The 23,720-nt window shown below is 52.7% G+C and overlaps 6 protein-coding genes across 8 annotated transcripts; 3 read left to right on the top strand and 3 right to left on the bottom strand.

The window, feature by feature from the left end:
- The first annotated feature begins 275 nt into the window (after window positions 1–275).
- APOM (apolipoprotein M) lies at window positions 276–2,565 on the top strand. The gene is made up of 6 exons (XM_035030604.1): window positions 276–599; window positions 996–1,150; window positions 1,436–1,509; window positions 1,610–1,708; window positions 1,897–1,995; window positions 2,424–2,565. The coding sequence occupies exons 1-6, from the start codon at window positions 486–488 to the stop codon at window positions 2,447–2,449; spliced, it is 567 nt and encodes a 188-aa protein (XP_034886495.1). The 5' UTR covers window positions 276–485; the 3' UTR covers window positions 2,450–2,565.
- A 233-nt stretch (window positions 2,566–2,798) lies between these two features.
- Window positions 2,799–5,193, bottom strand: CUNH6orf47 (chromosome unknown C6orf47 homolog). The gene has a single exon (XM_035030603.1). It carries the CDS (start codon window positions 4,333–4,335, stop codon window positions 3,472–3,474), a length of 864 nt encoding a protein of 287 aa, XP_034886494.1. The 5' UTR covers window positions 4,336–5,193; the 3' UTR covers window positions 2,799–3,471.
- Window positions 5,194–6,494: 1,301 nt separating this feature from the next.
- Window positions 6,495–9,410, bottom strand: GPANK1 (G-patch domain and ankyrin repeats 1). 2 transcript variants are annotated; one of them, XM_035030587.1, is made up of 4 exons: window positions 9,118–9,410; window positions 8,905–8,968; window positions 7,667–8,561; window positions 6,495–7,110 (listed from the first exon to the last, which is right to left on the bottom strand). In XM_035030587.1, exons 3-4 carry the CDS (start codon window positions 8,275–8,277, stop codon window positions 6,666–6,668), a joined length of 1,056 nt encoding a protein of 351 aa, XP_034886478.1. In that variant the 5' UTR covers window positions 8,278–8,561; window positions 8,905–8,968; window positions 9,118–9,410; the 3' UTR covers window positions 6,495–6,665. The 2 variants fall into 2 exon arrangements, with proteins under 2 accessions (XP_034886478.1, XP_034886477.1); XM_035030586.1 differs by lacking the exon at window positions 8,905–8,968.
- Window positions 9,411–9,637: 227 nt separating this feature from the next.
- On the top strand, window positions 9,638–14,134 carry CSNK2B (casein kinase 2 beta). Of its 2 annotated transcripts, XM_035030581.1 has the most exons (7): window positions 9,638–9,767; window positions 10,374–10,456; window positions 11,627–11,729; window positions 12,306–12,421; window positions 12,867–12,942; window positions 13,091–13,280; window positions 13,902–14,131. In XM_035030581.1, the coding sequence occupies exons 2-7, from the start codon at window positions 10,385–10,387 to the stop codon at window positions 13,990–13,992; spliced, it is 648 nt and encodes a 215-aa protein (XP_034886472.1). In that variant the 5' UTR covers window positions 9,638–9,767; window positions 10,374–10,384; the 3' UTR covers window positions 13,993–14,131. The 2 variants fall into 2 exon arrangements, with proteins under 2 accessions (XP_034886472.1, XP_034886473.1); XM_035030582.1 differs by lacking the exon at window positions 13,091–13,280 and having other exon boundaries at window positions 9,655–9,767; window positions 13,902–14,134.
- An 11-nt stretch (window positions 14,135–14,145) lies between these two features.
- Window positions 14,146–16,658, top strand: LY6G5B (lymphocyte antigen 6 family member G5B). The gene is made up of 3 exons (XM_035030583.1): window positions 14,146–15,036; window positions 15,175–15,303; window positions 15,599–16,658. Exons 1-3 carry the CDS (start codon window positions 14,979–14,981, stop codon window positions 15,997–15,999), a joined length of 588 nt encoding a protein of 195 aa, XP_034886474.1. The 5' UTR covers window positions 14,146–14,978; the 3' UTR covers window positions 16,000–16,658.
- Window positions 16,659–19,496: 2,838 nt separating this feature from the next.
- On the bottom strand, window positions 19,497–22,564 carry LY6G5C (lymphocyte antigen 6 family member G5C). The gene is made up of 3 exons (XM_035030584.1): window positions 22,444–22,564; window positions 20,946–21,104; window positions 19,497–19,660 (listed from the first exon to the last, which is right to left on the bottom strand). The coding sequence occupies exons 1-3, from the start codon at window positions 22,562–22,564 to the stop codon at window positions 19,497–19,499; spliced, it is 444 nt and encodes a 147-aa protein (XP_034886475.1).
- Window positions 22,565–23,720: the final 1,156 nt, after the last annotated feature.

The raw sequence follows: 23,720 nt of genomic DNA, 5'->3' as shown, positions 1-23,720 counted from the left end.
GATTTGTTTTGTTTACACAACTAGTTTTTTTTACTGCTCTCAAGGCCAGCGACTGTCATTCATTTTTATGTCTCTAGGGCTTAGCTGGGCAAACAGCTGGGACTCACAACAGTTTGCTAGGTGATGAATGAAAGAATCAGTTCACCTCTCTTCAGTGCTGTACAACAGAGCAGATATCCAGCACAAATATGGGTTGAAAGACCACAGGCTTCTACCTAGAGGGTTCAGCTCTCATAATTCCTGAGACCCTGCCAGGGTATATTATGGAGTGATGGCATCTAGAAGAGGGGGAGGAAGGCCCAAACACTGTAGGTAATCCAGGCTTGGGTTGGAAAACAAGGTTGAAGTTACTCATTAGCAGGTGAAAGGGTCAAGGGTCGAGGCAAGGGGGCTGGAAGCAGAGTGGACTGAATAACTAGCAGGGGGAGAGAGCAGTTAAGGCACCAGCCACTTCACGAAGAGCACCAGCTCCCTTCTGCCTGAAGATGGTCCACCAAATATGGGCAGCTCTGCTCTACCTCTGTGGTATTCTCCTTAACTCCATCTACCAGTGCCCTGAGTACAGTCAACTGACAACTCAGGGAGTGGATGGGAAAGAGGTATGGACTGAGAATGGGGGAAGCTGATGGTGGGGGCTCTGAGGGACTTGGGTGGGTGGCCTTGGATGACCAGAAGCCACGTTGGGAAAGGAAGGGAGAAAGGGTGTATTACGATAACGAATGCAAGAACAAGTAAAAAAAAAAAAAAAAATTTAGTACTGTGGCCATCAATGTGGAGACACGGTAGAATTGTGAGGTGGGTGGTTACTCAGGTTGATTGAGGGGGCTACAAAGGAAAAGTCGCTTAATGACTTCCTGTCATAACCCAACCCTTCGTTGGAAAAAAGCAGCTGCCACTCCACTGCTAAGTCCTGCCATCTTAAGAGTGGTGATGAAGAGGTTGAATGGGCCCTGTAGTGGGGACCCACCCTCTTCTGATCCTCTCATTCTCTGCAGTTCCCAGAGCCACACCTGGGCAGGTGGTACTTTATCGCAGGGGCAGCTCCCACCAAGGAGGAGTTGGTGACTTTTGACCCTGTGGACAACATTGTCTTCAACATGACTACAGGCTCTGCCCCCATGAAGCTCCAGCTTCGCGCTACCATCCGCATGTGAGTGGTGAGGAGGCAGAGACACCAGGAGGTGCAGTCTCTGCCCAAAATATGAGCACCCACCCACAAAGAGCTAGGCTCTTTGGGATATCCACTATTCTTGGCCCACTGAGTTCAATGGTTCTATTAGTTAACCTCTGAAGAGAGATGGGCCTAACCACCTGTCCCTTGGTAGCTTGAAACCCAAGGGGACCCAGGCTTCAAAGAGAAATAAGATGGAATAGAGGCTGGTACTGTGTGGCTAGGGTGTCACTCAGTCTTTCATCCTTGCCACCACTTCTGTAGGAAAAATGGGCTCTGTGTGCCCCGGAAATGGATCTACCACCTGACTGAGGGGAGCACAGATCTCAGAACTGAAGGTTGGTTCTCTCCAGCCCTCACCCTCCCCAAGTCCCCTGGGCTTGCTTGGTTTTGCATCTCTGACCTCACAGTCTCCCCCCCAAATCTCTGCCCCAACAGGCCGCCCTGACATGAAGACCAAGCTCTTCTCCAGCTCATGCCCAGGTGGAATCATGCTGAAAGAGTCAGGCCAGGGTTACCAGCGCTTCCTCCTCTACAGTGAGTGGGGATGCCAGGCAGGAAGGGTTGGAGAGAAACAGCAGAAGGGCAGGAGAGCCTCTCACTCTGGGCCCTATGATATCATCCAAGGAAGGGCTGGGTGCTGCTTCCATGAGGTCCTCACCAGGGAGAGGGAGGTACTGAGAAACTGGGACTTTGATGGGCCTGGCCCTGCCCTGCTCTTTCAGATGGCTCACCACACCCTCCTGAGAAGTGCGTGGAGGAATTCCAGTCCCTGACCTCCTGCCTGGATTTCAAGGCCTTTTTACGGACTCCCAGGAATCAAGGTGAGGGGGTAAAGTCCCACAAAAGAGGACTAGGACTCACCAAGTCTTCTGCAGGTGCCGGCTGAAAGGGACTCAAGTGATGTCACTGGAGGACATGGTCAAAGGCTGACATCATTAGAGTGGCTGTGCTGACACCTCCATTTGTGTCATAGGCTGTGATGGCACCAGAAGGATGTGGCCAAGAGCTGTGGTGTCACCTGAGGGAGCCAGGATGGGCTCTGGGCTACTCAAAAGAGAGGTTTCTTGAGTTTGCGGTGGATAAAAGGGGCAAGGGGGTTAGACACAAAAGGAAACGGGCCTCAGGGACCCCTTCTTTGATGCGAGGAAAAGCGGGAATGCATTCTCCTCCACCCCATTACCACCAACCTTGCTTTTCTCCCTGGAGTTCCTTCCTTTCCATCCTCTTCTTTTCTCCCTCCTCCCACCAGAGGTCTGCGAGCTGTCCAGTAACTGACCTGTAGCTTCATCTGTGCCCCAGATGGATATGGTGGGAGCTGCAGTTGTGCTGGGGGGAGGAGAAGCTGGAGACTCCCAACTCCAAGAGTAATAAAGATGATTTTTCAATCCTCATCTCATTTTGGGTTTGTCTCCAAACATCAATCCCCCCACCTCCATTTCAATATTCCCCCTGGACCTTCTACCACCTAAACCCCCAGCTGGACGGCATCAGGAAGGACACTGAGTGGTGGTAACTCTCTTTGTAGTGGTATATTTAGGATTTGGTGTGACACAGTTGTTTATTGCTGAGTGTGCAAACCCCTAACCCCAGAGTGGGGACTCCAAGGTCCAGTGCTTCCCCATACTTCCTGTCTGAGCTGCCAACCCCTCTGAATTGGCCCTCCTGCCAATACTGCCTGCACTATCCCCACTCCCCCTGGCTCCTGGGAATACCCAGATCCTTCCTGCAGGCTCCCTGTCACCATCGGCTCCTATCCACACCCCTTAATCCACCCACCTCACCGTCCCATTCTTCCCTTGTGGCTCAGATCCTAGGATCCAAGGGATTCCTTGGGTCTCCAGCCACCCTCTTACCCTAGTCAGAGGCCTGTCTGCCTCTGGTCTGCTCCACTCCAAGGTAGTTTTGAAAGGTAAAGAGGATCTTTAGTCTTTATTTTTCACCACCACGCTTATTTTTTTTTTTTTCTTTTAAAAAGTAAAGGTGGAGAGAAAAAACTGGAAGTGGAAGAAATGTAAAAGCAGAGTAAGAACAGCTGGTGAATTCAAGGGTGATATCCCCATAGTCCATAAACAGATACCCTAAACAGCTCTACTCTCTCCTGTGTATGAAGGGGGGCCATGCCCTCATACTCTGGGGTTTCTTCCCCATCCCTGAGGTCCCTGTGCTTACAATCTGGGTCATGGCCCCCACTCTCCTACAGGCCACACTATCTTCACTCTTGCTCCCACCCCACTCAGGATGGGGGCACTAGGTCACACTCTATCCTGCAGTCACAGCCCCTCTCCTGGGTCTCCTCTCTATTCCTCACCCTCCCTCTCCAACTTCTCGTCCTCCAAATCAGTGGTTTCCTCCTCCCCACTGGGCTCCCGGAGGCTGACAGCCAGCACCAGGGCCTGTAGGAGACCAAAGAGGCAGGCAAAGTGCAGGGGGTGAGCAGTAAGTAGGCTCAACACAGCATGGAGCCCGTGCAGGGCAGCCAGGAAGGACAGTAGCCCATGCAGCCAGAGGCCCAGCGGTCCGCGCAGGCCCAATGCATCCAAAGCTGCCCTCAGAGGCCGTGAGCACAGCCCCAGCAGGGCTGAGGCCAGCAGCTCCAGCAGGTGCAGAGTCAGGTTGGTTGAGATCTGCAGACACTCCTCTGGGCCCCCCAGGTACTGCAAGGGAGCCCCTGCTCCCCCACCTGGATCCCCCCGCAGCCAGCCCAGCAGCTTCTGACGCCGCCCTGGCTTCTCCACTGGGGCTTCTGGCCCAGGGGGGCTCAGTTCCCCTTCAGGGGACACTCCAGGTCTGGTGCCACTTGAGCCCACAGGATCCCGGCCCCGTTTGGGAATGGTTCCTCCAGTCTCCAGTCTCCCAGACTCTTGAGTGTTAGAGACAGTCTTGTCCCACTTGAAGGAATCCATTCTGTTGCTCCCCAGTTCCTCATCTCGGGACTCCCTACTTGGTTCTGGAGCAGCCTCAGAGCTCCTCCGTGCCCCTGGGTCCTTGGTCTTGGGAGGCCCCACATCTCCCATGGTTTCTGGGGCACTATCCCAGTCACTCCCTGAATTCTCAGAGGAGCTGTCCACTCGTCTGAGTTCTGGGGTAGGCAGGTCAGGCTTCATTGGTTTCCGGCGGCCCCAAGGGCGAGGTAGCCAGCCACCAAGCCGTCGCAGGAACATGGCTGGGATGTGTCGTGAGCCCCCCAATTCTGGGGCTGCTTCCTGGAACTGCTTCGATTCTCGGGTTTGGAGGCTGAGTGTCTCCTCAGAAGCCAGAGTCCGTTCAAGCTCAGAAGAACTGTTACCTGTGTCGTGAGTCCTACTCTGAATTCAGAAATGGCTCCCCACTTCCCTGGATGTGCTGCAGCCTCAAGTGTGGCAAGTGGCTTGTTTCCTTTTCAGTTTTGAGGTAAAGAAGGGAGGCACATCCAAATTCATTCACCACCACCACTACCGCCACCACCACCCCAAACACAAGATTCAGGACAAGAATCCCCAAGACCTGACAAGGCCTGGGTCACCTCCACGGTGTCCTCCCTAGGTTTCTGGGGTCTCCTTTTCTGCAGGCAGCACCCCAAGTTTCACTCACCAAGGCCACGCCCCAAGGTGCCCCAGAAACTGGAGAGGCGGTGCTCCATCCAAGAAGGAAGGAAGGAAGGTGGCCCTGGGTCTCAGGTGCTCCCAATCTGGAGAGTCCTGAACTGCTGACCTAAGGGAGCTCAAGAACAGGCAGTCTCTTACTGGGGGTTAGGAGAGAGGTGTTCAGCAAACTCCAGCCAGCAGCGCTCTTCTCTCGATTTAGAGAGCTATGAATCCTACAAAGCGGCCCGACCGGTCCCCGAGCACGCAGCTGAGACGCGGTCTCCGCAAGGTCAGGCCAGAGATGTCCTGGGAGATCCTCGTCGCGAGGCCAAGCGCGGGCCTGCCTGGGGACCCAGGCATCCGGGCGCGGTGCGTTGCGACCCCTCCCGGGCCCGGCGTCGTGGCCGCGACCTCAGCAGGCCGCCTGGAGCCGCAAAGCCCGGAAGCTGCTGCACTGGGCCGGGAGGGACAGACGGGGGCGGAGCCCGCAGTTCGCTGGGCGGACCCTGCGGATCCACCGCCCCCCGCGTCCCCGCGCCATTAGTACGCGCCACTCAGCAGGGCGCCAGCCGAGATCTGGCAGGGCCGGGGCAGGAGTATAAACCTAGCCATCCATCTTCGTCGCCCACAGGTCCCTGGGCGCTAGTGCTCCCCTAAATTCCTCCGCTCCCTTTAGCCTCCCGTCCTTTGGTTCTTCCCTGCACCCCACCCCCACCCCCACCCCCAACTCCTCCTTTTCATGTCCATGACTTCATGAAAGGCTTTTCCGGAAAAGCAAACTGCTTCTGTAGGACTTGTGCTGATCTTCCCTGCCCCTCCATGCAGATTTTACTTCCTGGGTCTGACAACAGTGAGCTCTACTTAGGCTCAGCACCTGGTATGAGCGGCAGAAGGGAAGGGGAGACAAGTGTAGACAAATAGAATGTGCTTCCCGCCCTCAGGCGTTTTCAGGTAGTAAAATGAAGAACCTTGACTTAAAGGTTACATTTGGGAGGCCAAAATGTACACTGGGAGGTGCTGGCTCTAGTTCAGCCAACATCATGGTAGAGGCTGGATATTCTTGGGCCCTCCCAGCCCATTGGCCTCTTCCTGCAAGACCCTACCTACTCTCATCACCCCCATGAGCTTTCCCAGGCTTCCCCGATCACCATGCACTGTATATTTGATCACGGTCATAGCCTGCCTCCTCTAGCTGTAAGCAATTAGAAGGTTAGGAATATGTTTTACTTCTCTTCTTAGCATATAGTGTATGATCTTGTTTAAAATCAGTAATTGAAAAAAATAAAATAAACACAGTGATTGAATTGGCTGCAGTGGTCAGGGGACGCTTCCTGGGGTAGGTGAGACTGGCACAGAGCTTGGGCAATTCCTGGCTCAGGGGACTGAAAGAATACGTGGGGCATTCCAGGCAGGGGCTAGGACCTGGAAATGAACCAGACTGGCAGGGAGGTGACCCTACCATGCCACCAGGAAGGGCTACCCCTTCTGGCTCAGGTGGGACTTGCATGTGGCCCCCAGACTTGTTCGGCTTTCCCACAATAGTTTCCAGAAAAGTGAATAAACACGGGGCGCCTGGGTAGCTCAGTTGGTTAAGCGACTGCCTTTGGCTCAGGTCATGATCCTGGAGTCCCTGGATCCCTGCTCAGTGGGGAGTCTGCTTCTCCCTCTGACCCTCCCCCCTCTCATGTGCTCTCTCTCATCCTCTCTCTCTCAAATAAATAAAATCTTTAAAAAAAAAAAGTGAATAAACACAAAAGAGGAAGAAGTTTGATTTATTTTTCAGCTCTCAGCTCCTCTCTCCCAAAGACAGAGCCCACTGACTAAAATCTGAGGGTCTGGGACCTGGACAGACCCCAGGAAGTAAAAGCCAAAGGGCCTAGGTCCAAGTTCAGACTTCAGCAATAGACCAGGATCAGACCTTACCAAGGTCAGAACTCAAGGTTCATGTATGTCCTCAGATCCCGCTCCCAGGCCCTGTGCTTCTCCTCCTGCCTTCTCTCCTCCCTCCGGCTCAATGTGGTCACCCGAGGGGCTCTCTCCCTCCCAGCCACGGCCCGAGTATCTTGAGCCAGGAAGTGTGTGACTCGGGGTTGGGGCACTGATCTGTAGCCTAATCCTTCCTGGTCCCTCTTGAGGACAGTGGGGATGGGGTTGGTGCGGCCTTCACCCCGAGGTCCCAGCCCCATTCCAGGCTCCCAGCCTCCCCTCAGTAGCAACTTGAAGCCTGGGCTGGAGGTGGGAACCCCAAGGGGCAGGTTGGGGGACCTGAGATCACGGGGCAGTGACAGCAGGTGAGCAGTGGATGTGTAATGGTTAGAGTCTTGAAAGTGGGCATTGCAGGTCTCACAGTACCGGAGGAACGGGGATTGGGACCTGCAGAGGAAAAAAGAGAACAGAGTTCAGGGCAGGGAAGAGTTGAGGCCTCACAGGTGGGTGGCAAGGTGGGAAGTCCTTCCAGTCTTTCTGCTAAAAAACAAATTGCCTTCCAAACCACTTAGCAATGAGGGACCCAGAGGGGAACAGTTGGGAGGAGAAATGGCAACCAGGCCTCAAGTTCTTGGGCAAAGCTTAACAACGACTACAATTAATATGTATACAGTGCTTATTATATGGTAAGCATCATTCTAGCACTTTACGTATATTGACCCATTAAATTCTAACAACCCTTTAACAAAGGTGCTCTTATACCCCCATTTCTCAGATAAGGAAAATGAGGCACATAAAAATTTGGTTCTTGCCCAAGTAAGGTAGAATTAGGATTTTAACCCAGGGAGCTCATGTTTATTATCACTCTATTACACTGCCTTATCAACCTATACTGGGGGATCAGGGAGAGAAGCTTTAGCTCTGTTCTGGAGCCCCTGGTGTGGAGTGGCTAGGAAGGGCAGAACACACTGAAAGATGGGCATGGGCTAAGGCTTCCCCTCACCGGTTCTCTGGACTCCTCATCTCTCCATGGCTCTCTCTGACCATGCGCGCCACCTCAGAGAAACCTGCTTCTTCAGCCAGCTGAGCAGCATCCTTGCCACCCAGCTCACAGACGCCCACCCAGGCAGCTCCACGGCCCAGGAGATAACGCACAGCAGCCCCCTGGCCTGCTCGAGCAGCACACATCAGGGGGGTCCACCAGAAGGCATCCCGAGTGTTGATATTGCCCCCGGCTCCCCCTGCCTCACGGGGATCCAACAGCCTTCTTAGTTCTGCCAGGTCACCTTCCTGAGCCGCCCTCAGTATCCACTGGGTCATCTTGTCCTCTGCCTCAAGGGATCTCCTTTGTCCATGTCCTCCCGAGGCTCCTGAAGCAGCTTCCCTCATCATTCTTCTCTTCTTCCTCTTTCTCTTACTGGCAGGTTCAGGCTGAGATCTCTGGGATTCAGAGACACTGCTCTCATCTGAAATCAGGGTCTCATAGAAAGCCCGGGCTGCAGCCCCATCCAAGGTGGGCTCCAGCTCTTCAGGCTGTGACTGCTGCTGCCCATCTTTCCAGAGGTCGCTGGGGTTGGTGGCTGGGGTGAAGGTGATGAGGGAGGGCCTGGACATGGCTTTTGGGAGAACTGAAAAGATGAGACTAGATAAAGGGAATATGAAACAAGCAAGCCAATCCCTTGGTGGCTCTGCACCGCCCTTTAAATCTTCCTTGATCCTATGTCGGGGTCTGGTCTTCCCAAAGAAAAACAGACTTTAACGCTTCTACAGAAGTAAGCAGATTTGGGGGAGAAGCTCCAGTCTCCGTGACTTTGTGATCTCCGAACGGCGAAACGGGGCTACTCTAAGCAAAGGAGCTGACGATCAAATAGCCACACGACCCGAACACGCACGCGTGACTGGAAAAAACAACAAAACACCAACACAAAACATAACTTGAGGGCTCAGTCATGTGCGAAGCGCCAGGTTCAGCTTCCCCGCCCCGGGACCTTTCCAATAGCACCCGCTCAAAATGCCACGTGCCTAGGTAGCGCGAGGACAGAGGATCTGTCGGTTGGGGTCCTACTTTTACATAACGCCCCCACAATGCCCTTCGCCTCCCCGAACGTGGTCCCCGCTCCGAGCTCATTTTTTAGAGCTGCGAAACCACTCTGTGAGTTATGAAAGGCTCTGAGGAGGCGGAAGGAAACCTGTGGAATGCCCCGAAGCTGTGAAATGAAATAACGTCACGCTGCCCCTCACCATTATTCTGACCAGGGTTCGAAGGTCACACTTAGTGCCCGCAGCAGAAGGCCCCATTCAAGCCCTAAGAGGAAATGGAGAAGTGCAAGGGGACGAGCAGCAGAATGGCTGGTGCTACCTCAGGTTAGCGCACGGGGCCGTCCCGTTTCTCACACCGCTCACCTCAGCCCATCCCACCCTTCCCACGTCCCTCAGCAAGGAGCCCGGCCTCACCTCCCGCCTGAGGAGACCACAACCCGGGGTGAAACACAGGCCCCGACGGGGCCTCCAGTGGCCGGCCTGACTCGGGTAAGAGGCTTGACAGGCAATGAGGACCCGGTGGGTTAGACGGGGATGAGGTCAGTATCCTGGGCATCAGGCGAGCGCCTGAAGCCGAACCTTGCTGCGTGAGGGGAGCTATAAGAAATCAGCGGCCAGCCTCGTTCCTTTCCCCGCCCCTCTCGGCCCCTCAGTCGCGGAATCCCACGACTCTCTTTCCCATACTCCCTGGCCCAGAGGGGGGTACTGCGCTTCCGCTTCCGGTGGCACCCCGCTGCGCCCCCCCCCCCCCCCCCCCGAGCGCCGTGCTCATGGGCCTCGCGACGCCAGGGTCGTTCGTGAGTCGTCCTGGGATTCGTAGTTCGCCTTTCCCTCGCTTCGCCAGTTTCTCTTTACCGGGGACTCCATTTCCCGGCGTTCACTGCGGCGCTCGACCCTTGGCGTTTGCGCGTTGCCCTCTCCCCACCCTCCCCAATTTCCACTCCCCCCCCCCCCCCCCCCCTTCGCCTGCCGCGGTCGGGTCCGCGGCCTGCGCTGTAGCCGTCGCGGTTCTTTGGAAGCAGCAACTCCCCTCCCCCACCCTGTTCCCGGTCCCCGTCCAGCCGGTGAGTCTGAGGTCGTCGCCGCGCCGAGTCCCCTGTCCTTAGGCGCGGCACATGGGGTCTCCGCGCGTTGATGTGGGGGTGGGAAGGAAGTGACCCGGTCCGGCACTGGGGGAGGGAGGGATGGTCTGAGGGGCGGAGGCGGGATGTGGGGACTCCTGTGAAAGGGCCCTCACGGCCACCCGCAGGCCGTGAGAGAAAAAGGGGCCCAGCTTTTGCTTGGAAAGGATAAACTTCGGAACCTTTGGGAAAGGCGCCGGGAACATGCAGAGACCTGCGGGGTAGGGATCTCGAGCCGAGGGCCCTGCCGGAGTTGACATGAAGAGGAAGGGGGCAGGTCTTCGGGAGCGTTAGGGGTGTGGGTAAGACTGGTGGGTCAAGACCTGTCGGTTTCTCGAAAGTATAGGACTCCAGAGAATCTCTAATCTCAGAAAAGGGGCCAAGGTGTGAATAACAGGAACTGGAGAGGGGCGCTCCAGAGTCTAGGATGTTTTAAGGAAAGGTGGCCCCAAACTCTTTCATGGTTGGAGAGCAAAGTGTGGGAGGAGGGAGGATACCAGAGGCTGGGTGGGAGAGATTGGGCTTTACTTACACTCTGTTTTTCTCCAGCTGACGTGAAGATGAGCAGCTCAGAGGAGGTGTCCTGGATTTCCTGGTTCTGTGGGCTCCGTGGCAATGAATTCTTCTGTGAAGTGAGTTCTTCTCAATCTCCCAGCCATCTCCTCACAAAGTTTGGCTATATATTTTCCCACATATTTAGCTTCCACACACTTCTCTTACAGGCTGCCATAGAAACTTTTTCCTGTCAAGGAAGAGTCCCTTCAGTAACCCCCCTCATTAACTTGTGAAGTGGCAAGACTGCCCAAGTCCCAAGCGTGTTATTCTCCAGCAATATAACATTGGACAAGTCAACTTTAATATTATTATTATATAGCATTGGACAAGTCAACTTTATTATTATTATTATTACTATTATTATTATTATTATTATTACACTAGTACTGGTAGTCCATACTTTGGGAGCCTGTTAGAATTAAAATGCTGTTTGTGAAAATGTCTTGTAATGGGCAAAGTTGTGTGCTGGTAATATAAAGGATTGTAACTGCCCACAGGACCCAAGCTGTTCAGTCTCCACTTTTTTTTTTTTTTTAAGATTTTATTTATTTATTTGACAGAGAGAGGGAACACAAGCAGGGGGGAGTGGGAGAAGGAGAAGCAGGCTTCCAGCTGAGCAGGGAGCCCGATGCGGGGCTCAATCCCAGAACCCTGGGTTCATGACCGAAGGCAGCCAGTTAACGACTGAGCCACACAGGCACCCACAGTCTCCACTTTCCTTAGAGATCCAGCTGCCCCTAAGGAGAAGACAAAACTGATTTGTAGAGATGGGGGGCAGGAGTAGGAACAGGGATTTTTGAAAGGAATGTTTCTTTTTTTTTTTTTTTTAAGATTTTATTTGTTTATTTGAGAGAGAGAGAGCACATGAGAGGGGGGAGGGTCAGAGGGAGAAGCAGGCTCCCTGCTGAGCAGGGAGCCCGATGCGGGACTCGATCCAGGGACTCCAGGATCATGACCTGAGCCGAAAGCAGTCGCTTAACCAACTGAGCCATCCAGGCGCCCGAAAGGAATGTTTCTTTAAGGAGGAGATTGTTGTAGCTGTTTAAAAGAAAAGCCAAAGCTTTTATGGGAAGGCAGTATATGTGAACTGGAGAGAGAGACTCAAGTAGTTCTGCTGAGTTGGAATTGGGGAATGAGGGGAAACAGAAGCAGTTGTGTTGAGAATAAGGCATCAATTAGAGCAGTGTGCCTAGGTCAAAGCTGAGGATTCTGCTGTGGGTTTCTTCTTGACTTCCACATCTTGACAGGTAGATGAAGACTACATCCAGGACAAATTCAATCTCACTGGACTCAATGAGCAGGTTCCTCACTATCGACAAGCTCTAGACATGATCTTGGACCTGGAGCCTGGTGAGGCACCCTCAGGGTTGTTCTGTGTGTGAATGGGTTTTTTGTTTTGTTTTGTTTTTTCTTTTCATATTCTTGTTTATCTGCTTCTTGAATTTCTAAATTTTCTTTTGGTTCTCTGACTCTTCTTATCCAAAGTCCTGTCCTTCATTTTGGTCCCCCATCTGACTTTTGCCTGGGTTTGTGACTTACACCACCTGTACCTGCACTCTGATCCTGTAATTTGGTTCTATCCCCTAATGCTAGTTTCCCCATGAGTCTCATTTCCTGTTTCTTTGTTTTGCCTTGCACCTTTTAGTCTAGAATTTCATCTTCTGTATTGATATCTTTCATTTATTTGTTGAGAGAGTTGAGAGGGAGAGAAGAAAGTAAAGGCTAAAGAGGTGTAGAGAGAAGGCAGAGCTGTCTTGGGTTGGTGGAAGGGCCAGAGGCCCAGGTTTCTGGGTCAAATGCCCGGGTGATGGGTGGTTCAAAGATGGGTGCCAGGCAAACTGTGTAGCCAGTAGCCCCTGGAGGTGGGTGGGACATCTAAGAAAGCTGTAAGACAAATGGTTGCAATTGGCTGGGGCCATGTTTCAGATGAAGAGCTGGAAGACAACCCCAACCAGAGCGACCTGATTGAGCAGGCAGCCGAGATGCTTTATGGATTGATCCACGCCCGCTATATCCTCACCAACCGTGGCATCGCCCAGATGGTGAGGCCTCTCTGCTCCCCCTTGACTCCTCTGAGGCAGTAAGGGAAACAGAGGTTCCTGCAGTGAGGAGTCACGTTTTCAACCTCGTCAAGGAATGTGGCTGAGAAGAGGGGAAGAACCCCAGATACGGGGCCTGGGAATTAAATCCTAATTGGGGTTGTGCTGACTGAGGTGTTTACAGGGAGGGAGACGTGACCTTGGACAGGAAGTTGTTGCAGTCTGCCTCTTCCTCAGGGAACAAACAGCGAATGGCTCTGATGGTCTGTAACCTGCCTAACTGGAGGAAAGGAAGCAGGGGAGTACGAGGGCCCATTTGGGCCAGCTTGAAGGGGTCTCTGGACAGAAAGGCAGGAGTGGAGGACAGAGCAATATGGGTTGGGCTGACAAAGGGATTGCCTCTTCTCTTATACCTACCCACCAACCCCTTTCATTTTATTCACCTCAGTTGGAAAAGTACCAGCAGGGAGACTTTGGCTACTGTCCCCGTGTGTACTGTGAGAACCAGCCAATGCTTCCCATCGGTGAGTATTGGAGAAGGGAAAGGAGGCCACGTCAATTGGCCGGTCCTCCTGGGAAAGAGTTGGGGCTCAGCAAGTCTGGGCCTGAGTCTGGGAGGGAGGTGGGGCAGGCTTGGGGGTGCCCGGCCTGCTGAGTCTGGCTGTCTCCCAGGCCTTTCGGACATCCCAGGTGAGGCCATGGTGAAGCTCTACTGCCCCAAGTGCATGGACGTGTACACACCCAAGTCATCGAGGCACCATCACACGGACGGCGCCTACTTCGGCACCGGTTTCCCTCACATGCTCTTCATGGTGCACCCCGAGTACCGGCCCAAGCGGCCCGCCAACCAGTTTGTGCCCAGGTGGGGAGCAGGGATAGAGTCACCCAGGGTCAAAGGAAAGGTTTGGGATTCCCCAGAGAGAAGGGAGGACAGGGCATGGTCCTTTCTTGAGGTTTGCTTCTCCCAGAGCAAGTAACCTTGGGGAAGGTATTTGCCTCCCTGTGCCTCAGTTCCCTTATCCATGAAATGGGGATGATAGTACCTGACCGATAAGGTATATTTAAATAGTGAGTTGCTTTGAAAAACATTTGACACCTGAAGTACCATTTAAATGGTAGCTGTCATCATCTTGGTTGTTCAGCCGTTAGCCAGGAAAAAGTGTGGTTTATCTTCCTGGAACATCATGTTTACCAGGAAGAACAGTTTGATATTATATTGAAACAAGTGCTAATCCGCACACACACACACAAACATACAATCACATACGTGTGTGTGTGTTTACATGTAGTCTAGAATTTGAGTTTTAATGGCTATTTAAGGTATATTTCCCAATATTCTGGAGGGAAGCCGTTTGGGAGCCACTGTCCTTAAGCACTGAGCAGACTCATGGAGAAGCTGGGGTGGGGAGGTGGAAACTCAGGCCACTGGCAGGGCCAGGGTGGGGCTCACCCTGCTGCCTCTCTGACCTTTGCCCCCGCGCAGGCTCTACGGTTTCAAGATCCATCCAATGGCCTACCAGCTGCAGCTCCAAGCCGCCAGCAACTTCAAGAGCCCAGTCAAGACGATCCGCTGATTCCCCATCCCACTTGGCCCTCAGTCTTCGACACCTCCGATCCTTTGCTGCCACCCTTTCAAGAACCCTCTATGGTTTTTAGTTTAAATTAAAGGAGTCATTATTGTGGTGGGAATATGAAATAAAGTGGAAGAAAAGGCCATGAGCTGGTCTGCTGGTGCTTGGGGTTGGGGGATGGGAGGGTGCTGCTCTGCTTGATTCCAGGGACCCTCATGGCCCAGCCCACCCTCCTCAAGTTGAAAACCAGCACAGATGGGTGCCCAGTGTATTGGGGTGAGGTTTTTAGCAGTAGAGCAGAATTTCTAGTATGTGCAAAGCCACAAGGAAAAGACCCAGGGGAAAATCAGATTTCAAAGTCTAGAGACATACTTGTTCTTTTTTGGCCACCTAAGGCTGTATATTTATACCATAAGGAGTATAATCAACAACAGCATCTTCCAGTTTTGATTTTACAGGGCAAGTGGTCCTGAAATAAACAACCTTTAAGGGGTGGAGAGAGGGACAAGGTCCAGAATTGCTGCCGGGTGGTGTCTGTGCGCCCCCTGCTGGGGGCTAAGACATGTTCATCTCAGAAGGCTGGGGCCCCAGGGTCCCTGGCCAAAGTTTTTGCCAGCACAATAGGGACAGTTCTCTTGTGTGGGGAGGACAGCATGTGGTACCAGAGACAGAAGCTGATCCATGGACCCTTGAGGTGGGGGAATAGATCTTTTCAGGGCACAAGGGACAAAGACAGGCAACTGGATAAAGGCCCAGGTGTTGCCTGGGCCATTGCTCCCACGTACAGGAACACGACCTTGTGGGTGAGGACACGCTGTCCTCCAGCCAAGTTAATAACTTCCTCCCCCAGCCAAGGAATATAGCTCTGCGTCTACAGCTCCTGCTCAAACTGTCAAAACCACCCTGCAGCTCAGGATCAAGGAGCTGGGTCACAGGAAGGTCGGTTTCGGGATACCCCCCAGGGACTGCCTTCTCCCCGGAATTCCATCATGAAGGCCCATATGCTTGTAGGTGTGCTGGTCATGGTGGGCTTCGCAGTGGCAAAAGGTAAGTGGGGCCCAGGGGCAAGGAACGAGAAGTGACTGAGTCCTGGAAGGGTGTGGGGCTGTAGCCCTAGTTCACAGGCAAGGCAGAGAACTTGGAATGAGCCAACACTCCCATCCCTCCTGTCTTCTGCTTCCCCAGCCCCTGTTCCTGAAGTCCGGACCTGCCACCTCTGCCTCTTAGAAGACCCTTCTACAGGGTGCATTTCAGGCTCAGAGAAGTGCACCATCAGCACCCCATCACCATGTATGGTGATCACCATCTATTACGGTGAGTCAAGCCCCAGGAAGGGGCTGCTGCTGGGATAGCCCATGGCTTGGTCTCCTTTCCTCTCAGACGAGGGCTGCTTAGGACCTGGGGTGCAAGAGGAAGACAGCAGGATCCTGGAAGGAGGAGTTGAGGGTTCTGGGGGATCCACTGAGCCAGTTTTTCTGGCCCCTTCTGAAGGAGTCTGGGATGGAAGTCAGGTCTGGGTGAGGGATGGGAGAGTCTGGGGTAAGGATAACAGGGTTGGGGACTATGGGAGGCAGCGGGGATTATTAGTTAGCTGTTCCCTCTTCTCCAGATACCAAGATTCGTTTCTTCATCCGAGGCTGTGGACAGTATAATTCTTACCGCTGCCAAGAAAAACGCAATACCTACTTCTCGGAGTACTGGTACCAGGCCCAGTGCTGCCAGTACGATTACTGCAACTCCTGGTCCAGCCCCCAGCTCCACAGCTCCCCACCTGATCCCCCGGCTGGGGCCTGGGCCTTGCCCCTGTCCGAGTCCCAGATCCACTGGTTCTACCAGGCCCTGAATCTCTCACTGCCCCTCCGCAGCTTCCATGCTGGGAAGGAGCCCAAAGGGTTGGACGCCCCGGCCATCCTGCCCCTGAACCTGAACTTGTCCATTGCTGACCTGCGTCGCATATATTTGTTCCTCAATAGCTCAGGACTTTTGGTTCTTCCCTGGGTTGGGCCCTGATGCCTTAGCCTTCCTGGATTTCACTGCATTCCAGCATCTCTTCCCTAACACCACAGCCCTGCGCTGCCCTCTTAAAACACTCATGTTCTCTGCTCTCTGATTTCTCTGGCCTCCCTTCCTCTGTACTTCCAGCGTGACTATGGCTTTGGTGTCTTTTCTTTCCCAGAAACTGGTGGTGCTGGACCTCGTAGAAAATAATGAGTTTAGAGTCTGCCTAGGCCAGCCTGGGGAAGGCATAGTGGCTTCTTCGTGTCCTTTCCTGTCACCGGAGTCCGTCATCCCCCTCATCTTTCCAATCCTCTGGCAATCTGGTCACTGCTGCCTCCATTCAGATCTGGTTGTAGATCACATCCTATGCCCATCTTAAGACCCAGACTGAACTTGCAGCAAGAAGAATGAAGGGGAGACTTCCGTGCACATTTTCTGACTAGCACTGTGCTGTCTCTGCCTCACTCCCTCCACCCCCACCCCTGCCCTGGTCGCCTGCTTCTCTCCTCTCATTGCAGTCCCTGGCCTCCTCAGCCTCACTTCGCATCACTGAGTCCTGACACCCGCTTCAGTAGATGCCAGGGAAGGGGAGAGGAGAGACGAGGGTCTGGCCTGCTCTGCTCCACATCTGCTTGCTCTCCACAACCTCCACAATAAATGGACTGGGCTAAGTCTGTGTCACACTGTTTATGGGGTCAGGCTCAGGTGTGGGCAAGTATAGACCAGTGAACGAAGGTTGATTGGGCATGGGGATCAAACCATCTACAGCCTGGCCCATTCCACTTGGCCTTTGTGGCTTCCTCATGGCTTGAACCCTGAGAGCCTTTATCCATCCCACCTTCTGCTTGGCTAGAGATCTGTTCAGCTATGAGGATTATGACTTCTCTCAGCTTTTGACTTACCCCACAGGGGTGCCTGGCTGGTTCAGTCAGTAGAGCATGCGACTCTTGAGCTTGGGGTTGTAAGTTTGAGTCCTACGTTAGGTGTAGAGATTACTTAAAAATAAAATCTTGAACTAAAAAAAAAAAAAACTTGCCCTAGAAACAAAACCTAGAAAGTTAAAACCCAGGTTACGTCAGGGTTTTCCATCTAACAGAGGTGGAAAACTCTTCTTTGAACCAGGAAAACTTGGGAGCAAACCAAAGGGCCCAGGTCTGTATCTCAGAGTTACCTGGTGCTGAGGGATCTGGGTTTTTGCCTGTTGTTGGTTCTTTTTAGGATCCTGGCACCCAGGACCCCTCAGTAGGGAGCTAGGTTGGGGCATGGATGTTCAGAGATACATGGTTGGAGCTGCAGTGGTTAGATCTTTCATTTTGAAAAACTACAAGCATACAGAAAGCAATAATGAATATTCATAACTTTCCATACATGCAATAAACACACTGCTTTGGGCTTGGTGTTAATGAGTACAGCTAGGTGCCTGCCCTTCTGAGTCTTGTAAACCAGTGCTGGGGTTGTGAAACCTTTTTCTGAAAAGTAGTGCAGCTTTGTGGTTGGGGGACCCAATCCTGGCTTCTCTGCCACTTGGCTAAGTTGGTCTCTCTACCTTACCTTGGTCACCTGTCAAAGAGGAATAGTACTTCATAGGATTGAAAGAACGCATGTGAGTGTGTGCACAGGTGCAAATTAGAGCCTCCAGAATAGACACATGCCTTAGGGACAAAGATACAGATTGTGGTGTTTGTGTATGCATGTATTTATTATTACTACTATTTTTTTTAATTTTAAAGATTTTATTTATTTGAGGGAGGAGGGGGAGAGGGAGAAGCAGACCCCCAGCTGAGCCAGGGAGCTTGGGGCGGGGCTCGATCCCAGAACCCTGGGATCATGAGCTGAGCTGAAGGCAGACACTTAACCAACTGAGCCACCAAGTGCCTCTATACTACTTTTTAAAGTAATCTCGGGACGCCTGGGTGGCTCAGTCGGTTAAGCGTCTGCCTTCGGCTCAGGTCATGATCCTAGGGTCCTGGGATCGAGTCCCGCATCGGGCTCCCTGCTCCTCCCTCTGCCTCTGTCTCTCTCTGTCTCTCATGAATAAATAAATAAAATCTTTAAAAAAAAAAAAAAACAGTAATCTCTATCCCCAACATGGGGCTCGAACTCATGCCCCCAAGATCAAGAGCAATACGTTGTACCAACTGAGCCAACCAGGTGCCCCTTTGGCCTATTTTTAAACCTCTTTAGCAAAACATACAGAAGCTTGCATACACCATAACTTGAGTTTTTGTAAACCACACACCTGTGTCACCAGTCCTCAAGTCCACATAAAGGCCTTTATCAGCACCCAAAGCCGCCTTTGTGCGCCCTCCCAGGCATGTCTCCCAACTCAGCAGTAGCCACTGTCCTGAGTTGTAGCTGTTTAGAGGAATTCTGTCTGTGCTTGATAACAAATGGCATCATACAGCATATATTTTCACTTACACATTTTGCACATATGTTAACTGAGTTCCATGGCCCCTTTAATGGCCTGTGCTCTGGCAGGAAGCACCGATATTAATTTGTAGGTCAGGGAGCAGTTGGAGGTACAAAAATAGGTCCAAACTTTCAGGGTGCCCCCCCTCTGGGCCCACTTTTCTCCATCACCTCTGACTTCAGTGTAAAAGTCTAGGTTTATACAGCTGTAGCAAGTAAAAGTGGAGGACGGTCTCAGAGGCTGAGGAACGCAAGGCCCAAAATTCTGCAGTAACTTCCCACACCATCCTTGAAAAGGGAAGCTGAGCCTGGGGTCAGGCCAGGGCTCCACGAGACCTAGCGGCTCTTCCATAAAGCGTCCTGCCCGCCCCGCTCCCGCCACACACACCACCCCCCACCCCCCGGCCCCGGGCCTGGGCCTGGGCCTCTCAGCTCCGCTTCCACCAGCACCTCTCCCCACTGTGGACCTCCCCTCCAGTTCTCACACAGTCCTGGATTTGACCCCACTGCCAAGGATGCCCCTTGCCCTTCCAGCCTTCCCTGCAGGAGCGCTTTGGTTCCTCTTCATTTTTTTGTGCCTAGAGCTGAATCCAAGACATGGAGTTGGGGCAGGAGCAGAGCTCAGCAGAGCTAGGAGCCCCTTACCTGCCCCCACAGCAGCGCAGTCAGGCAGGAGCTCGGCCTCCACCACCACTAGAAGACACAGACAAGCCATATAGTTTGCACACCAATGTATTCGGGAATAAGACCTGGGGACTTGAGGGGAGAGAGGCCCATGGTGGGAGAAGGGGCAAAGCTGGGCTAAGGAGCAGCCAAGAGGTGGGAGAAGAGAGGAGAAAAGCTGTCAGACTGTGAGGACTTTAAGGCAAAACTCAGAGACTTCTGGAGAGGGAGCCTGGGGGAGGGATAGAGTGGGAAAAGGGGTGTCGAGGGGTGTCAAACAAGAGGCAGATAGGGCTGGGGTCCAGTAACTTGAGGGAGGCTGGGAGGGCTGGTAGAAAGAACTGGAAGTTGTTCTGGCTGTGCCAGCCAGCTGGAAATCAGGAAGATGAAAGGCGACTGGCAGGATTTTATTCTTAAAAGTCTCTGCAGAAATTCTAAGGAATATAGAAGACTCTGTTCTGGGGGTTATTGCAGAACTCCCGGAAGCAGCATCGAGAAAATATCCAGAAGCCAAACACTGGAGAAGAGCGGGTATATGAACAATCACTCATCTGTTCCTTGCGGCGGCAGTCACTCACCATGATGTCAGAACCACTGTCTGGGGAAGGATGGCAGCAACCAGTGATACAGAGATCCCAGGTCCCAGGCACAGCCCCAAGCCCCTCCATCCCGTCACTCCATATGGACTTAGCATCACTGCCCCCACACTCTTCCCTGGTCCCCCAAAAGGCAGATTTCTGGAACTGGGCAGGGGCAGGGAATGCCAGGGAGTCACCAGCTATGAATTCTGTGGAAGGTTAGTGGGAAAGAGCCACTCAAAATACAGTGATGGTTGGAGGGGGCTGAGTTTGGTCTTGCTGGGGAGGGGGGACCAGCACTTCGGCCGGGACCCTATAAGGAGAAGTTGGGAGAGGCTTCTCTTTGATATGCTTGAATACTCTGACATTGGACCATATCTATGTTTAAGAAGTGTAATAAAAAGACTTGAATTTGAATTCGAAGGTAATTTCATGTAGTGGTTAAGAGCACCATCTCTGTAGTGTTTTAAGAGTATTGTAGTTGTTTAAGAGCACACAAACTATGACTCAGCTTCTAGGAGACTTGGGCAAGGTATTAACCTTTCTGTGCCTCTGTTTCCTCATCTGCAAAATGGGGGGGGTAGTAATAACAATACCTATCTCAGAGGGTTTTAAGTGCTTAGAATAGTGCTAGCACACAATACATGTTTTGTGTTTTAAAAAGGGTAAGGGAGGGGCACCCAGCTGAAAGAAAAAGAAGAAAGAGGAAGGGAGGGAGAGAGAGAAAGAAAGAGGAGAAGAAAAAGAAAAGTGTGAGGCATTGTGTGGAAGAGCAGGCATGAGGAACAGGGAAATGTAGTAAATTTTCAGCAAATTGAAAAATGAAGTGTTGCTCTCCAGAGCGCCATTTGACATGACAGTTTGGCCTAACATTCAAATTCAGGAGGAAGCAGAGCAAATCCTCTGGGAAGAGTAAAGCAAGAAGACAGCTAAGGCCCAAACTTTGGTGGACATGAACGCTTAAGGGTCAAGGAGAATAAGGCAAGACCCGGGGAAGGAGACCAGGAAGAAGCAGTGGACGAGCCAGAGATGTCTGCAGGAACTGTGGCTGACAGGCAGGGAGAAGGCAGCCTGAGGACAGGCTGGGGGAGCTGGTGATCACAAGGGTCCCCCACAAGGCTGGGTGCTGTAAGGAAGGCCGGAGCCAGTCAGCTGCAGGCTGAGGGAACAGAAGCGTGGAAGCGGAGACAGAGAATGGCTCTGAAGGTAAGGAAAGAGAGACCAGGATGGGAGCAGGAACCCGACATGGGGTACAGCCGAGACACACATTTTGGGGATGGGCTGAGCCAAAGATAAGCAGCTTACTGTTCTTTATGAGGAGAGTCATGCAGCTGCTGCCAGGCGGGGCGAGGCAGATGTCTGATCCCAGAAGGCATCCCAACTCCTTGGTCTCCAAGAGGCATCGATAGCAGCGCAGGTATTTGGGGAGCTGAACTGGATGAGGGGGTTCAGGATCAAAATTACCTAGAACACAGACAAACACTGATTCCAAACCCACCTAATTTCCTGGCTGGTCAACCCTCTCCCTACTTCCCCATCTCAGAAAACCGTAAGATCGCCAATTCTTGAAAACCATCTGGCTTGGGTGCCTGGGTGGCTCAGTCGGTTAAGCGACTGCCTTCGGCTCAGGTCATGATCCTGGAGTCCCGGGATCGAGTCCCGCATCGGGCTCCCTGCTGGGTGGGGAGTCTGCTTCTCCCTCTGACCCTCCCCCCTCTCATGTACTCGCTCTCTCTCATTCTCTCTGTCTCAAAGAAAGAAAGAAAGAAAAGAAAGAAAGAAAGAAAGAAAGAAAGAAAGAAAGAAAGAAAGAAAGAAAGAAAGAAAGAAAGAAAGAAAGAAAAAGAAAAGAAAACCATCTGGCTTAATCCTCTACCAGAGGCCTTGTTAAAATCTCCATTCTCTGCTCTTACACCTCCTGAAATAAGGAACTCATTAAGGAATTCATTCACTCATTCAACATGTATTTGAGGTGCTAACATGTGCCCAGCACTCTGCAAGCTTCTAAGTTCAAAGGTGAGGCAGGGGCAGCTCATTCCAGCTTTGGGCAGTTCAGTGAGGACAGTTCTTCCTCTGGGACTTGGTTTTACAGTCCCTCACCCCTGTGGACTCGCTTTTGAATATGCTTTCTTAATCTGTAATGTTCAAGAAGTGAAAACAAGACTGCATTATGACAGGATAGGAAGAGTCTGCACTTTGTAGACAGACCTCAAGCAGCCCACCAACCACATTCTTTGGTGGTCTTTTCACTGGAAAGACTCTAATATTAAACTCTGTCACCAAAGCCCTCCCCAACTACGAGTATATACACTTCCCTCTTCCTCTGGTCCCAGGCCCAGACCACATGTTAATGAGTCCCCAGACCCAGCGGCGCACTTAGTGTGAGGCAGATACTGAACAAACACTTTGAATCCTGCTTCTACACAGGTGGCGTTTTGCAGTCAAGTGAGATTATCAGGCTGGATTGAGGCTTGTTCTACTCTGTAGGTGCTGGTTCTGTCATTTAGCACGTTCCCGGAACCCTCCCTATTCTGCACTGCCCCGATTTGAATGGGGTCCCTTCAGTATCTTCATCTCACTGCTGTTGAGACGGCCCTGGGGTGATAACTAGAAATCTCCCTCAGAGTGAACATTAGTCCATTCCCAGTCCCTAGGCATTATCCCATCAAGCCCATCCATCCCATCTTTCCTCCTGCCTGGGTTTACCTGAGTATCCTGGGCAGATGTACCCAGACACCTGGTGTCTGTGGGTTTCTCTACCCAGCAGACCAGGAGACCCTTCCGACCCCTTAGAGCCACTTACCAAACACCAAGCTCATCATGACCAGCGCTATTAAAAGGACCATGTATAGGGCTTGGGGGTTGCTGTGGAGGCCCAGGGCCCCCATACTCCGGCTACCTGCAGGGCCTGCCATAAAATGCATGACTGCCCACCAGCCTCCAGTTGGAGCTTATATCGGTGGAAGAGAAATTGGCCAAGAGGAAGGTAACACCCATTCGGGGTGGAAATCAGTGCCAGGATAGCCAGAGAGACAGAGTGTCCTCAGCCATGACCACTCTAAGGCCTAATATCCTGCCTTGGGGACAGAGCCCTGGCAAGAGGGGAATGAGAGGGAAACTTTCTTTCATATTTAATCTACATAAGTTTATTCATGCTATCAGGTGTTGGGGATACAACATTGCACAAAATCCCTGCCCTCACAGAGCAGTCTAGTGGGGGAGACAACAAGGAATAATGGGGAGTGGTGGTGGGGGGAGAAGACAAGTGCTTCCTGGGAGCGCCTGAGAAGTCGAAGGCACTGACCAAGGGAGCAACAAGATCAGATTTCTGTTTGTAAAAGACTGCAGAGGCCGGGAAACCAGTTGGGAAGCTATTCCTGAGTCCAGTCACAAGATGGCGGCCTGGTCTAGCAGAAGAGAGGCAGGAGCCGACATGAAGGAATCGGACACTTATTTAATTGGACAGATTTGGAGTTAGACTGAATATGGAAAGAAGGAAGGTGGGGGGATAGGCTTGCACAAGGAGATGATTGGTGGTACCACTTTCCAAGATGGGGAAAACGTGGAACGGTGAGAAATCCCAAATTGAGGACACCTGGGTCCCCAGTGACCTATTCAGTCCAGTGGCCTCTGTGGGGTTTCCGGCTGGCCAGCACCTTTCCTTATGCCCCCCTTCCCCCGCTCCGCCTAAGCTCAGCTGCAGGTCAGTGGCTCTGATCTCCGGCGCCCACAGGCTCCGGCGCCGTGCGCTCGCTCTCCGAGCTCGACTGCACCTCAGGGCTCCCAGGAGGATGCGGGGGCGGCCCCCAGGCCGAGCTCAGTTCTCGGCGGGGAGCGTCTGGGAAGAAAACTTGGGAAAGCCATGCCCGCGTCGGACCCAGACATCCACCCCTAACGGACACCCAGAGCACTACGAGGTTTACCCGGAAGGCGGCGCTGCGGCGCCACCAACCCTCCCAGGTAGGAGGCTACGCAGCAACCAATAAGCGGCCGTGGGCGTCCCGGGCGCCCCGCCCACCACCTCTGCCAGGGGTGGGGGGCGTGGCCTGCCCGGCTCCTACGCCCGGCGGACTCTTTGCA

The sequence above is a fragment of the Mirounga leonina genome, unplaced genomic scaffold (assembly GCF_011800145.1).
Source record: "Mirounga leonina isolate KUSES-001 unplaced genomic scaffold, KU_Mleo_1.0 Mir_366, whole genome shotgun sequence".
NCBI classification, from domain to species: domain Eukaryota; kingdom Metazoa; phylum Chordata; class Mammalia; order Carnivora; family Phocidae; genus Mirounga; species Mirounga leonina.
The sequence above is the reverse complement of the archived record's forward strand: the minus strand, read 5'-3'. Positions and strand labels throughout refer to the sequence as shown.

Excerpts from the sequence above, each read along its gene's own strand:
- LY6G5B (XM_035030583.1), top strand. The coding sequence starts at position 14,979 with ATGAAGGCCCATATGCTTGTAGGTGTGCTGGTCATGGTGGGCTTCGCA. Across the intron at positions 15,037-15,174 it reads GGGCTTCGCAGTGGCAAAAG|CCCCTGTTCCTGAAGTCCGG; the intron begins GTAAGTGGGGCC and ends CTGCTTCCCCAG. Across the intron at positions 15,304-15,598 it reads GGTGATCACCATCTATTACG|ATACCAAGATTCGTTTCTTC; the intron begins GTGAGTCAAGCC and ends CCTCTTCTCCAG.
- GPANK1 (XM_035030587.1), bottom strand. The coding sequence starts at position 8,277 with ATGTCCAGGCCCTCCCTCATCACCTTCACCCCAGCCACCAACCCCAGC. Across the intron at positions 7,111-7,666 it reads ATGAGGAGTCCAGAGAACCG|GTCCCAATCCCCGTTCCTCC; the intron begins GTGAGGGGAAGC and ends TTTCCTCTGCAG.
- LY6G5C (XM_035030584.1), bottom strand. The coding sequence starts at position 22,564 with ATGCATTTTATGGCAGGCCCTGCAGGTAGCCGGAGTATGGGGGCCCTG. Across the intron at positions 21,105-22,443 it reads CATGATGAGCTTGGTGTTTG|GTAATTTTGATCCTGAACCC; the intron begins GTAAGTGGCTCT and ends TCTGTGTTCTAG. Across the intron at positions 19,661-20,945 it reads GACTCTCCTCATAAAGAACA|ACAGTGGTTCTGACATCATG; the intron begins GTAAGCTGCTTA and ends ATCCTTCCCCAG.
- CSNK2B (XM_035030581.1), top strand. The coding sequence starts at position 10,385 with ATGAGCAGCTCAGAGGAGGTGTCCTGGATTTCCTGGTTCTGTGGGCTC. Across the intron at positions 10,457-11,626 it reads GCAATGAATTCTTCTGTGAA|GTAGATGAAGACTACATCCA; the intron begins GTGAGTTCTTCT and ends ACATCTTGACAG. Across the intron at positions 13,281-13,901 it reads GCCAACCAGTTTGTGCCCAG|GCTCTACGGTTTCAAGATCC; the intron begins GTGGGGAGCAGG and ends GCCCCCGCGCAG.
- CUNH6orf47 (XM_035030603.1), bottom strand. The coding sequence starts at position 4,335 with ATGTTCCTGCGACGGCTTGGTGGCTGGCTACCTCGCCCTTGGGGCCGC.
- APOM (XM_035030604.1), top strand. The coding sequence starts at position 486 with ATGGTCCACCAAATATGGGCAGCTCTGCTCTACCTCTGTGGTATTCTC. Across the intron at positions 1,510-1,609 it reads CACAGATCTCAGAACTGAAG|GCCGCCCTGACATGAAGACC; the intron begins GTTGGTTCTCTC and ends CTGCCCCAACAG. Across the intron at positions 1,709-1,896 it reads CCAGCGCTTCCTCCTCTACA|ATGGCTCACCACACCCTCCT; the intron begins GTGAGTGGGGAT and ends CTGCTCTTTCAG.